The 14,012-nt window shown below is 49.4% G+C and overlaps 5 protein-coding genes across 5 annotated transcripts; 2 read left to right on the top strand and 3 right to left on the bottom strand.

Moving 5' to 3' along the window:
• Positions 1-56: 56 nt before the first annotated feature.
• On the bottom strand, positions 57-2,180 carry N7516_000045 (uncharacterized protein; the record flags this gene model as incomplete). Its single annotated transcript, XM_057212767.1, has 4 exons — positions 57-1,067; positions 1,128-1,970; positions 2,056-2,112; positions 2,169-2,180. 4 exons carry the CDS (start codon positions 2,178-2,180, stop codon positions 57-59), a joined length of 1,923 nt encoding a protein of 640 aa, XP_057074650.1.
• Positions 2,181-2,783: 603 nt separating this feature from the next.
• On the top strand, positions 2,784-4,382 carry N7516_000044 (ubiquinol--cytochrome-c reductase subunit 2; the record flags this gene model as incomplete). The annotated part of the gene is made up of 4 exons (XM_057212766.1): positions 2,784-3,023; positions 3,096-3,270; positions 3,363-4,222; positions 4,287-4,382. The coding sequence occupies 4 exons, from the start codon at positions 2,784-2,786 to the stop codon at positions 4,380-4,382; spliced, it is 1,371 nt and encodes a 456-aa protein (XP_057074649.1).
• Positions 4,383-5,506: 1,124 nt separating this feature from the next.
• Positions 5,507-7,802, bottom strand: N7516_000043 (uncharacterized protein; the record flags this gene model as incomplete). The annotated part of the gene is made up of 3 exons (XM_057212765.1): positions 5,507-6,549; positions 6,631-7,071; positions 7,127-7,802. 3 exons carry the CDS (start codon positions 7,800-7,802, stop codon positions 5,507-5,509), a joined length of 2,160 nt encoding a protein of 719 aa, XP_057074648.1.
• Positions 7,803-8,637: 835 nt separating this feature from the next.
• N7516_000042 (uncharacterized protein) lies at positions 8,638-10,212 on the bottom strand (the record flags this gene model as incomplete). Its single annotated transcript, XM_057212764.1, has 4 exons — positions 8,638-9,073; positions 9,132-9,388; positions 9,439-9,583; positions 9,713-10,212. 4 exons carry the CDS (start codon positions 10,210-10,212, stop codon positions 8,638-8,640), a joined length of 1,338 nt encoding a protein of 445 aa, XP_057074647.1.
• A 797-nt stretch (positions 10,213-11,009) lies between these two features.
• On the top strand, positions 11,010-13,163 carry N7516_000041 (phosphate-sensing transcription factor PHO4; the record flags this gene model as incomplete). Its single annotated transcript, XM_057212763.1, has 3 exons — positions 11,010-11,513; positions 11,562-12,600; positions 12,658-13,163. 3 exons carry the CDS (start codon positions 11,010-11,012, stop codon positions 13,161-13,163), a joined length of 2,049 nt encoding a protein of 682 aa, XP_057074646.1.
• Positions 13,164-14,012: the final 849 nt, after the last annotated feature.

Raw genomic sequence — 14,012 nt, 5'->3', positions numbered from 1 at the left:
TACAGATTTATGCAACCCCAATTACTTCCCAGCCTCCATGATATGAACATAGTAAATCAATAATCACGGAAAACAGCAACCATATCATCTAATCGAGAGACCTCCGCCAGCAGCAAGGCTTCCTTGGCCTTCCAGTTGCGAAGATGTTCTAATTCCGCCTCCGAGAGGAATTCTTCCTCGTGGCCCTTGACGTCCGTTCGTTCCGTCTTCTCGAGGAAATCTCTCTCTCGCGTGCGTTCAAATTTGATGCGTTGCAGGCATCGTGACATGGCTTTATATGTATCCTCCAGAATGCTGCTGCACACCCGATCTGGATCGTAGTACCACAGGTAGATCGTCTTGGAAGGCTGACGCTGCGCGTCACGCGGCACTTCCTGCAAGTCTACAAAGCCTCCGGTTTGCATGCTAGCAAGCGTCTGGCGCAGGTCTTTGAAGGGCAAAAGACTGATTTCCTGCAGTCGTTTCTCATCCAGCTTGCCCTTGGAATGCAGGACGCGGATCACCCGCAGTGCCACATCTCCGTACCGCGATTCAATCATGCGCTCCAATTCTAAATGGCGGAGCTTGCGGGACAGGCCTCGGAATGCAACTCGCCACGTAGGGAGACCCGAGATGACATGTTTTGTGGTAAGGTTCAAGGGAGGTTGTGAGAGAATACCGAGATGTTGGTCGATCTCGTAAGCGCGGTTCTGCTCGCTCGGTTCGTCTTCATGTTCATCACCATTCACGCCATTTGTATCGTCATCCAGCGGTCGCTTGCCGCGTTTGTTTAACACCGTCGAGGGCTCCATCGGGCCAATGCATCCTTTAAGATCCAGATGTGGATCAACGTCTTCGACAATTGAGCTCAGTTGGATTGGAGCCGAGTATTGCTCGCCTTCTTCTCCTTCGCGGGGGATCTCATAAGAGTCTCGGCAGCGGGCTGTTTGGTATTCAATGCGCCGAAGCAAACAGTCGTAAATCTCGACTGAGGCGGAAGGTGCACCTTGCTCAGCAAGATCAAGGAACCGCGTGTTCCGAAGCGCCACGTCGAGTTTCTCGTAGTTCACCCGAACGATAAGGTTAGACTATGGTAAATATTAGTGCTTGTTTCGAGGCTGCGGTAAGGAAGAACGAAACGCGCTTACATCCATTGGGGTTGAATCAATGCCATCTTCATCCTCGGACCAATCATTATCCTCATCCTCATCCTCTACATGGTCCCCGTTGACACCGTTGGTGCCATTTGGCGCCTGCTTATTAGACTCAGAGTTGCCGTGATCGCGTTTCCTTTTGGCACCTTGAGGGACGCCATTGTATATTAGGCCCCGGGTCAAATCTCCTTCAGTTCTTTCCTTGACCATATCCTTCGCCTTCTCCTCAATCTCCGCCGCTTGCTGTTTCCCCTTCATCAATTTGACATCTGGCCTTGATGCAATGATCCGGGAAGCATCGAGCCAGTTGTCGTTTGGGCTTTGGAAGTGTGCCTCTCGAAGGCGATGAATGTATCCGTGTGAAGCAAGACTCTTCAAGGTGGGGTGAAGGCGCACCGGTTTCTCGCTTACAACATGATCGCCGTTAGGCGCCGCGGAATCCTCTTCATTTTTCCCGTCTTGCTCGGGTTTAATTTCATTGTGGCTGGTGCCGATCGGAATGCGCTGCCTCTTGGATTTAAGTTCGGGAAGTGTCTCGAGGTGGGCGATGGAGGAGTGACCGAGCATCATGATCGCCTCCAACACCTGGGCAGCGTAATCCCCTAGTCGATTTTCAACGAGCTGGAGAATCTTTCCAGATCGCACGAGGGAGTATGCGGCTTGTGGATTACCTTCGTAGTAGGTATTGCCGTCATCGAGGGAAGTGAAGTGATAGATCAAGTGGTGTTGGATCATGGCGGAGAGGCCATGGTGCAATTGGCGATCTGTCAGGCGAGCATAGAATTTCAATCGAGGAAGAGTCAGTCTTTCGTAACGTTGAAGGACGGTAAAGATGCGCTGCGAAAAGTTGACTGGTTAGTCCAGTTCCTTCCCCCCACTGTCGCAAGTGAAACAGCCCTAGAATCTGCACAAGTTAACTCACAGCAAAGAGCTCCCCAAAATTGTCCTCGATCAAGAGCATACAGAGCTCGGCAGAGCACTAAGTTCATATCAGTAAGTAGAGCTCTTTCGAGGTTAGTGGGACAAGTCGCATACCTGGGACATCATGGTGGGCTAAAGATATTAGAAGATTCACCAAACCTCAAGAGGGGCCAGCCACTTTAGGGTCACCGAATGTTCATGAAGATTTCCAAGCTAGCAGAGATCTGCAAGTCCAATAATCCAATGCGCGATGAGATGCAGGTCCTCGGTTCTTTTGTTCTTTTTTTGCTTATCGGTATATTCACGTGACATGATCAATCAGGTGATCCAAATGAGAGAAGACATTAGGGAACAATAAGAAGAGATTCAATTCAATTGGAATAGAAAGTATAGTATATCAATGATTCAAATATACTAAATTAGAGACAATAAACAATTATAAATATAAAAGAATAAATAGAACAATAGAAGTAAACTCCCTTTCTATAGATGTTGTATACTCGCAACAAAAGTAACTCCGGTTCCGTCCGCGCTTTTGATTACTTGACCGCTGATTGGCTGGAGTGACGAGTCGGGATCTTGAAGCTTTTCGTGACCTCCCAAACTGCCTCTTCCCTCTTGCTCTCTCCGCATCCCACCTCCTCCCCCGCCTCATTTGCGCCTCTTTACAAACCCAATTCGGGTTTATATCTCTTCTTCTTCTCTCATATCTTCTCGGCACAGGCGACGATGCTGTCGCGGTCTTCCCTCAGCCGAAATGCGCCGCGTGCGTTCGCCGCCGGCCGTCGGTCCATGGCCTCCGCTGTCAATCCGGCCTTCCAGTATGATGTCTCCGAAGCTTCCGGCGTGAAGGTCGCCAACCGTGAGGTTGAGGGCCCTACTGGCACCCTGGCTCTGGTTGCAAAGGCTGGCTCCCGTTACCAGCCCTTCCCTGGTTTCTCCGATGCTCTCGACCGATTCGCTTTCAAGGTTGGTCCCTTGACATCAATTGATTCATCTTAGACATATTTTGATGATACTAATCATTCAATTCCTCCACAGACTACCCTCAAGCGGTCTGCATTGCGGATCACCCGGGAGTCTGAGCTGCTGGGCGGTGAAATCTCGTCGACACACTCGCGCGAAAACATTGTCCTCCGTACCAAGTTCCTCTCCAAGGATCTCCCCTACTTCACAGAGTTGCTTGCCGAGGTTGCTACCCAGACCAAGTTCGCAGGTGAGTCCATCCCTTTTTAATGAATGGTGGTTGGTAGAGCGCAATTATATGAGCATCCTTTGCTGACTCGGACCCCCCTCGGATGATATCAGACCACGAATTGAACGAGGTTGTCAGCAAGCTCCTCAAGTACAAGCAGCAGGCCGTCCACTCCAACCCAGAGACCGTTGCTGTCGATGCCGCCCACGGTGTTGCTTTCCACCGCGGTCTGGGCGCCTCCATCACCCCCTCCCAGTCTTCCCCCTACGAGAAGTACGTCTCCGGCGATGCCCTGGCCGAGTTCGCTCAGAGTGCCTACTCCAAGTCCAACATCGCTCTTGTCGCCAGTGGCCCCAACTCCGCTGAGGTCTCCAAGTGGGTTGGCCAGTTCTTCAAGGACACCCCCACCGTCAACGCCTCCAGCAAATACAACGTTCTGCCTTCCGTCGCCTCCAAGTACTACGGTGGTGAGCAGCGCATTGCCTCCAAGATCGGCAACTCTGTTGTGATCGCCTTCCCCGGTTCCAGCGCTTTCGGCACCGCAGGCTACAAGGCCGAGGCTTCCGTTCTCGCTGCTCTTCTGGGCGGCGAGTCCACTATCAAGTGGACCCCCGGCTTCTCCCTTCTGTCCCAGGCCACCAAGGGATTCAGCCAGCTCCGCGTTTCCACTCAGAACAACGCCTACTCCGATGCCGGTCTTTTCACCGTCACCCTGTCCGGCCAGGCCGACCAGGTCGGTGCCGCCAGCAAGAACGTCGTCGACGCCCTCAAGAAGGCCGCCGCCGGTGAGGTCGCCTCTGAGGACATCAAGAAGGCCATTGCCCTCGCCAAGTTCCGCGCTCTGGAGTCCGTCCAGACCCTCGAGACCGGTCTTGAGGCTACCGGCTCCGGCCTCGTCCACGGCAACAAGCCCTACCAGATCAACGAGATTGCTCAGGCTCTCGAGAATGTCTCCGAGCAGCAGGTCAAGGAGGTATGTTATTTCTCTCCCCGCATTCCGCATTGTTGATTATCATGATGCTAACAGTTACCCGCAGGTCGCCAACACCTTCCTGACTGGCAAGGCCACCCTCGTCAGCGTGGGTGATATCCACCAGCTCCCCTTCGCCGAGGACCTCGGTCTGACTGTTTAAAATCCCTGTATACATTACACCGTAGAGAGGGAAGAGTCTGTTCCCTTCATTTTGGATTTGATATGACCACTTGTGCCTAGATTCATTGCCGATATCTCCTTTGTTCTTTTTAAGGGTGTAGTTGACTGTAATACAATTGTACCTTATCCTTTTGTTCCTGTGTTCTTCGGTAGACCTACGTATTTTCCTTGGCTTGTGGTGCTCATGATCCTGGGGTGAGGTATAATGTCATGGCAAGGATCGATCATTACTTGCATGTTCAATGTATCTATACCCTTTCGTTATTTCCCAGCGCTTCCACTTTTATAGCAAAATACTCACACTTCACTACCTCACCTGTACCAAGCAACAAAAACCAACAACCACTAGCCTTGCCAATCATACAGTTCTAATATAGAAGATCAACAAAAAACAAAAACAAAAAGAGATGATAAGAGTGGGATTTGAACCCACGCCTCTTGCGAGACACGGAGACAGTTGTGTACCATCGGGATCAGGTGGACCTGAACCGTGCGCCTTAGACCAACTCGGCCATCTTACCAATTTGATGAAGTCTTGCTGTACTTTTGGATTTATCTTTTAGATTTATGAAGAGAAGAGCCAAGGTCGATAGTACACATGCATACGAGTAGTCTGGCATACAAAAGGCTAACGTTAAAGCTTGTTTTCTTTGCTTTTTTTTCTCTTTCTTATTTATTCAATGAAAAGGTTAAATACTGACACTAGACACCTACATATTCAGCCCTAATATTCTGTTAGCTGCTAAAGTATCAGCAAGTAGCTGGAATAGTAGAAATAATGTTTATATAGGGGTGGACAGAAAAAGTAAGACAGGTCACTCATAAAAAATCAAATTTATCATTTTCATATCCTTGTCCGACAATGCTACATGACCCCGAACTGCAAAAGAGAATTGTCTCGGAGTCGTAAGACGCCATACAACGCCATACAACGCCATAAGACGCCGAAGATGAGAGAAATGATCACCAGAGAATCAACAACACAAGAGCGCACCCATCCAGTAGGAACCCTCCAGACAACAAACTAGAAAACCCATAACTCCATAAAAGCCCCATATCCCATATCCATACCCTCATTAGCATACCGGAGTTCATCTCACCTACTTACCGTTCCATAGTACCACACCAGTAATCAACCCGCAAATCAGAAAGACTACGCGTCGGTAGACCCCAAGTCCGCGCAAGCCAGAGCGCTAGTCCACCAACCACCCCTACACTCCCAACAATCTGAACAAGCATCCAACCCCGGTGGCCAAGCTCGTCAATCCAGCCAACCACCCCGAGCGGGTCATGCGGACTGAATTTCGTGAAGCGATACGCCCCGGAACCAGTATGTGATCGCATGACCTGGAACCCACCACCACTCTTATCCCCAACAGGGCCATGTAGCCCACAGAAGCCAGGGAGTTGCGAAAGAGGCACTAAAGAGCCGTCCCCAACACACTCACCTAGCCGCTCGGTGAGCCATACAGCGCGCTCACCGCGAGCCAGCGAGATATATCGATCGCGCTCGTTCTGTAAGCTGCGCTGCAGATCGGTCGCCCACTGGGCGAGGCGGACTTGCGCCATACGCTCCTCATTCCGGGTGTAGTCTGCGATGCGGGCCATGGCATAGCTGGGTGGGGAGTCGGGGGAAATGGAGGTTCCGGAGACAGAACGCCAGCTGCTAGATGCATATGCGGACCCACTGGTGGCAGGACCCGACTGCGTACTAGTAGGTAACGGCATTGAGGGCGGGAAGGAATACGGGTCCGTGCGTTGCTGGATGAGTTTCTTTGCAGCGGATTGGCGCATCCAGGCTAGGTTATCACGATCGAACATTTTTTTGACTAGGGCGTCTAGTTCTGAGGACACGAGTGGTTGAACATAGTCTGGACTCATTAGGGTGCTTGCATCCATTGTTTCAGTGTCGATTGTTTTCTCGGAGGAGACCGCATATGGGGGTTGGGATTCGAGCCCGTCTAGGCCGTTCGGGGGATCACCGAATAGGAATGGTTTGATTCCGGCCTCACGAGCTTCTTCGTGGAACCGGAGTTTCAAGTGGGCGATTTGAGTTTGGGTGAGGGTGTCTGCCTTGGATATTAGTGGGATTACATTGCTTAGCTCGCAGAGCTTGCGAATGCATTCCACATCTGTTGATAGGGTATCTATACGGAGAAAAGAGAAAGGTTAGCGCCGTTAATTTCTGAAGGTTTTTTCTCGGAGATAGAAAATAGAGAAAACCCTACCACTAGAAATCAAATATAGAATGGCATCCACCTGGGATCCACCATTCCCGGCTAATAAGTTTTGAAAATCAACATTCGACCCACTGAGTGCATGGATGGCACGGAAAAATTGTTGCTTCATGTACTGCCCGATAGCGTCGCTTTGACCTGCTCGGCTTAAATTCGTCGCAGGGGTGTCCACAAAACAGAGGTTCCTCTCTAATACGATTTCTCCGATGCTCTTTCGGCGCTGGAGCACGCGCGAATCTTCCAGATCCGACCACCATGAAGGGTAAGGTTTGGTGCTAGCGTAAATTTCCGTGGTAGCAGTCAATGTCCCCCGAGACCGGGGCCGGGAAGGTCTGCGACGTCCCAAAGAGGTCACCTGCGGGATGGTGTCGACATGTACGATATCGTCGCATGTTTGCACAATAGACTTGATCAACGAGGTCTTACCGGAACCTAATTTTTGAAATAATCAGCTTGTGTGACTTTCTTTGAAACCATTGTAACCTACCAGGGGCACCAGCTAGAAGAACCTTGAATCGACCCATAGCTTTTCCTCGCTCAGTAAACGGCCGCCGACTTGGCATTTTGATGCTTGGCATGATTAGTTGGGAGGCCCCACCAGGGGCCAAAAATGGAGACCCATGGAGCATTCCGTCCTCATCTTCGGATCCGATCGCCTGACTATTGATTTCATCCGTGATAGATATATCATCGAGTGGCCGCAAGGACTGGTTGGATGTAGATTTAGGGCTGCTGGGCAGTGAGGATGGGTCATCGGGGATGCCCAATGTAAGCGGAGTCAAGGGCCGAGACATTGTATGAATGGGAGATGCTTGTACAGAGGCATCCCCGGTGTCTGGATTTAACGGCTTCAATGTTGACCGGCGCTGTGCGAGGTGTGATTCTAAATCGTCGGTGGCCTGCTTCGAGCTGTCTGCAGAGTGATCGCGGGGCAAGGATGTGAATTCCGATTGGGTCAGAGAGGCATCTAGGCTTTGTACTCCATACATATTCTCTTTGACATCTTCAGGGCTATCTAACGATATAGTGGAATCATGATCCGCGACATCTAGACTGCGCGATAAGAAGAAAGTCGCAGGGGTGGCAGTGCGGGGATCGAGGGATGGAGATGAGGGATGGTCGGAGGGTTTGCGAGAGAATGGGAGGTCTGGAATAGGTCTCATTATGAAGGCATTTCCTAGAGGAAAGATACTGAACAAATCTTGAAGGAGTCAATAAAGGTCAAGCTCTCTGAACTAGAAGGATAAAGGTAATCATGTCATGGTCAGTCATGTCACTTTGCTCAGGTAAGCCGAAATCACGAGGTGATAAACCCCTCTTTATGCCTGCCTGAGGTATCCATGCATGGATTGATACATTTACTTTGTATACATACAACATAGTTATACAACAGTATATCTTTTAATGGACCAAGGATTATTAGTTATTAGTTGTTAGTTTGATATAGAATATAGAATATTATATCAATTTATCAATTTATCAATTTATCAGTATAATATCCCCGGAAGGTCGTCCGTATTCCGTTATCTCCACTAGTGGGTTAAAGAAGGGAAATTGGATAACTAGTTAACTACTTACTCCGTAGTTAAAACTTAAAACGGAGTACTCCGTATACTCTGGTGACGGTGAAATTATTAGAAGCGGTATAGCGTGCCTATTTGGGGAAAGCGCGCGATTGAGGCTTGGCATCGCGGTGCGTGGTCTTTAAGCACCCGTGGACTTGCAAAGTGATTACCTGAGGAAACGACGAGTGAGAGCGCCTATTGAACATTTCTCGTGAAGCTATGAAGTCGACTAGGGGTATCAGACATATACAGAACATTTGAAAAGCGTTTATTTCAGCAACAGCAAATCCTGGCTAGACCCTCTCCGACCAGTAAACCCAAGCGTGGCAAATAAAGATGCTTCGAGCATAGCAGGAAGTTTTCCCGCGAATCAAACTTCATGGCAGCCATCGGCTCGCGATAACTCCGGAGTGTGATTGTTGATGATTGGCGTCTAACCACCCTCGTGACGAACCTGTACGCGCCAGGGGTAATGTCCGAATATGGAAAACATCTCTGGTTCGTCAGGACTCATAGTGTCCTCCTCACATGCTTGCATCAACTCAAAATCCACCATTGTTACAGCATTGGTTTCCGGGTCATACAAGACATTATGCATCCCGGAGTCGATAACAATGGTTGACGCTCGCCTGAGGACCTTGATAGCCTTGTAAATCTCTAAACGTATGTGCTCCTGGACGCTTCCAGAAAGTTGGGTCCATTGTTTGTCGAGCCGTTCCCCATCAACCTTTGTCATCACAATGATATAACCCTGGGGAAAGATCGAAGAGCAACAGATCTTGCCGATGCTTAGTAGTGAGGGGAAAAATTCGAAACCGGCTGGACGTTGCGCATGGATGTTCTCATACGTCCTCGCTTCGTCGACAAACCTACAGAACAAAAGGATTAGCGATTGAGATACTATGCTACAAGGACACAGCAACAGACCGTTCGACTCCAGACGGTGACCAGCATTTCGCGATGGCCGGTTTTCCATCCCATGTGACTTCATAAATCGCCTTGACGGAGGATTGCTGGATAATCCTCTTGCAATTTACGAACGTCGTTGCAAGATCGTCATCGGCCCCGTAAAGGATTGACGACGAGCCAAGCATGTCCGACATCTCCTCCTTGGTGCCGATTTGGTTCCGGGAAGCGGATGGACGGATGGACGCTTGGAGTGAAGGGCCCGTCGGAACGCGAAGCTAGGGTCTGATGTTAGGAGATTGCCGCTGTTATAACTTGGAAAACTCACCTGGGCGATGTTGAAGTCAGGGGGTTCAATAAATTTCCAATCTTTGGAAGCCACTACACCTAGCGCCAAGAAGCATTGCCGGAGACTGGGGTTCGATGCGTCTCTTGCAATCGGTAACGACATGTCAAAGTGGTAAGGAGCCGTTCTGCGAATGAAGACCGTCCACTCGTATGTCGACAAAAATCCAAACTTAAGCTTACTCGACCGCATATACTTGACGAGTTGGGCCGAGGAACCGTTAACAGGGTCGTAAATAACGCTCAACTGGACTTACTTACCAATGTGATGCTGGATGCCGATTAACCGTTGATAGCCTTCGCGAATGGAATAGTCCTCAAGTTCAACTGTCCAGAAAGACTTGAGTTCTCCGACAGCCGCTGGGCGAGGTGGTCCCGTTGTGTTGAACAAAGTGATATCAGGCACTTGAGTCGTGTCCGTTGGCCCTGCAGAGGACTGGTAATCACCGAACTTCAAGTGGGAGAGGCAAGTGGCAAACACTTTCGAAACTGGGTCACAGACATTCTTGGAGAACCTTCCGGTCAAACCAAGTTCGCTGCCAACGACGTAGGTTTCTGACACATCATCCGTGTAAGGCACAGGATGGCTAAGATCTAAAGAATCGGATGCTTCGAGAACATCCTGTTTAAAGCTCTCCCATTCATGGAAAAACCGTAACGAGATAACCTCAGATGAGTTGGAGACATAACGTGTACCATTTATCTGGGTGGTGAGGGGAGGGATGGGTCGCAGAATTACCTCCGCCGCGGTCTCCATGACAGAGGACAGAGGCCCCGGAAAGAGTGAAACGGCTGGCTCGTTGATAGGACGATGACGGGGGAAATTGAGGGATAAGTGGGGTGGTGGAGCAAGGGGAAAAGAGATAGGAGAAATATTGTTGGTGGATGCGGAATGCACTAAGCAAAGAAAAAAGTAAAGAGGAAAACAATCTACAACCTTGTGGGGTAAGGCCTGTCTCATCCCAGCAAACTATGCAAACATCTAACAAACATCTAATAACCCAGAAGGCGGAAACCTTGGACAAAAAAATTACAAAGCGGTCAACAATGGCAGATCCTAATAGAAGAAGTTAATATATTAGTATTGGAAAGGCCACAGTTTCTGGCGCAAAAGCCACGCACACCCGTGTCTTTCCGTTATCACACTCCGTACATAGTTATATGTACATATGTAGTAAGTACATAATAAGGCTAATAAGGCTAGTACTATTTTTTAATTTTTTTTAATTTTTTTAATTTTTTTAATCTTTTAATTAATTTTGTTCTCTGCATCTATTAGCACACGCGCATCTAGCGCAGAAATAAGACTAAAAAGGCGCAAAAGGCAACGCCCCGACTTAAGATCCAACATCAAGTGGCAAAAGGTCTCATTGCCGACTACGGAGTACCGTCTCCGCCCCGAATTGATTCTCCACTTCATCTTCTCATTTGATTTTCCTCGGATTCTCCTTTTCTCCGATCTTCTCTTGTCTCTTGTGTGAATGTTTCTACTTCAACCACATTCTTTCTTGGCCTGTTTGGCCTAACTAGATATATTCTCTCTTTTTCATAAAAATGGAACAACCAGCCATGTCGTGGCCGGAACAGCTACATGAGAATAATCTCATCACTGCATCTGGTGAAGAAGAATTCTCCAACTTGTTCGAGTTCAACATGCCTTTTCCCGAAATCGAGCACGGACCAGGGAATATGCAACATTCCAATTCTCTACCGACCACCACCGGCCCGGACTCGAATATGGCTCATCTACGATCGCATGCCGTACAGTACTCGGGCCAGATGGAGGGCCTCATGGATTTCAATGATAACACACAGTCGCACACCCACTCCGGCCACCCAATGCCTTACTCAACTCCCCATATGACCCCAGGGTTTTGCGCACAGCAATCACCCATGTCGCAACCGCCTACACACCAACATTACATGCAGGGCCACAACATGATTCCTCCCACCCCAAACAGTATCGAGATGCATGGTAACACCACCCGATACCCCCAGCAGCGCGTGGATGAAACCCCGGATATGTACGATGGATATTCACGCATCAACGAGGAACAGGTTAGTTCAGACACAAATCCTAGATGAATTTGTTGGCTAACGAGTAAGGCTCTCTACACTCCTCTTATCTCACCGGCTATGACGCCCCTGGAGAACCAATTCCGACTCCCCGAATACACAATCCCCGGCGAATACTTCACACCTCTCACCTCTCCCGCCCTAGAGGCTCAAAATGCCGAATCCAGCAATTACCAGTACCATGCAAGACAGGTATCGGATATGGGCTTCGTTCCCACTACTGCGGAGGTGAACCCACTCCCTGGAACCTCGGCTCCACCTTCTCCTAGTATCATTCGGAAGCCCAACACTCGTCACCGGCCATCACCGGCCACTACCCGACTCAATAACACACGGAAGGTCAAGCAATCACCTATTATCCGGGCGCAGCGCAAACGCAGCACTTTGGCGACCAATTCGGAGGAGTTCTATAACAGCCTTACCCAGGAGATGAACTCCACAAAGCCGCAAAATCAGGGTATCCGCTCACTCCAGCTCAGCAGCAATGAGGGTTCTGGTCAGGACTCGGTATCCCCCGAGCCATTATCAGAACCGATGATGCCCCCTCCCGCTCTTCCTCCCCCTCGGATGTCCCCTGCAATTGCTCCCCATGTCAAACCTTCTTCGCCCGGTACTGCTGCGACCCCTGCGCTTTTGATGCGCATTCAGCGGAATCAACACTCGCAAGATCCCGCGGGCCAGTTCCGCGGTCAAGCGCAGCTCGCAGAGCCTCCAGCCGAGTTCCCAGATGACATAATGGAGGATATATCACTTCCAGAGGCGGCCGCGCCTTCACAGCTGCGTCCGAAACCCAACCGCATCGATACAGCTGTACGGACTCCGTCAATCCCCACGAATGGGACACCTTTCTTGGATCCTTTGTCCGCGACGCAAGATAAACCTCGCAGCGCTTCTCTTGCTCCCAGTCCACGCACAAGTGCAATGCCATCTCCCAGTGGGCCGGTCCCTCGAAAAGATTCTAGGTCTGCGTCTAGTCGGAAACGACCTAGCTTGAGTTCCACCCAGGCCAGCCCACAATTGCGGCCCAAGATTAGTCCCAGCATCCAGCCACTTATGAAAGGCAGCGAGGGTGAGTCTGGATCCGAATTGAATTGCATTGTTGACTGTCATACTAACTATGTTCTAGGCATGTCACAAGATGCGCTTTACCTCGCTTCAAAGTCCAACTATCAACACATTCTCGACGGCACTTTGCCATCGGGTGTGAGCTACCCAGAGGCTCTGGCAGAGAACCTGAGCTCCAAGCGGACGAATCACAAGCTCGCGGAGCAGGGACGCCGGAATCGAATCAACAATGCGCTCAAGGAGATTGAACTTCTTATTCCGCAGGAGTTCATTGATGCCCGCAACGCCAAGGAAGCTGCAGAATCCGGTGGCAAGGCCAACGAGAAGGAAAAAGAGAAAGAAAAGGAAAAGGCCAACCAGGCCATCAGCAAGGCCACCGCCGTGGAGATGGCAATTGATTACATCAAAGCTTTGAAGACGACTTTGGACACAACCACTGTCAAGTTGGCCGCCGCCGAGGCTAAGCTGTCGGGCGAGCCCTCCAAGGAAAGCTCAGCGTCAACTTCCACTCAACCTGAGAAGACTACAAACGGCGTTGCCGACTCAGAGACGAAGAGTCCGGCGTGATCGGACTGTATTAACTTAATATACCAGGTCTTCTACTTACCTACATAGTGACGCAATCTATGAACTGGTGGAAGATCAGAAAACAGGATATTCTCTATCCGTGGGTGGAGATTTCGCGCAATTGTGTTATGGATCTATGATCTATGTTTTAATGTGATTTGATAGCGTCGGTGTTTGAACTACAAGGGTGGCTCATTTTTGCTTGTACTATCTATTTTTACTGCCTCTACCTACCCAATAACCTCTGCCAATCCTTTGATTTTGTCTTCCTTTCCGCTGTAGTGCTCAGAGCTCAGAGCTCGTATTTTGTTCTATAGTTAAAGCTAAACCAATAAAGCACAGCACGCTAGCTCCATCTATATGTAACCCTGCGCCGTACCCCTCTACATTGTACGGAGTACCCCTAAATGTACCAGCGTCAATGCGACTGTTCATTCTAATATATTCGCTACTTTATTGCCCTTTAACCTATAGATATGGCCGCTTCGGTTACTACATGTACTTTTGTATGTCACCTCCTAGGTACCTACCAAACCGAAAAGGGGTTTTGTTCATGTGTAGGAAGTTATTACTGCAATCTTGGAAAATATATACTAGGGTCTAGCTCGTGGTTATCAAAAGCATGCCAAAGATGTGGCTCCGGGGTGAATACGAAGCCTTGAACCGGATTGAGTGTCAAAATCATAATTCCTATTTGATCTGTTTAGAATTAAGTACATATATATTTTACATGATGATGATGTCTTCCTAGTGGTGGATTTGCTAGTACCCCCCGGTAATAAGGTATTAATGGCCTATGTATATAGGCTAAGGGAAGCAAAAGTATCTGTTACGCATATATACCGAGGA

Source organism: Penicillium verrucosum (genome assembly GCF_028828655.1).
Source record: "Penicillium verrucosum strain IBT 35672 chromosome Unknown utg000001l_segment0_segment0, whole genome shotgun sequence".
NCBI classification, from domain to species: Eukaryota; Fungi; Ascomycota; class Eurotiomycetes; order Eurotiales; family Aspergillaceae; genus Penicillium; species Penicillium verrucosum.
This window is presented reverse-complemented; position numbering and strand designations above follow the sequence as displayed.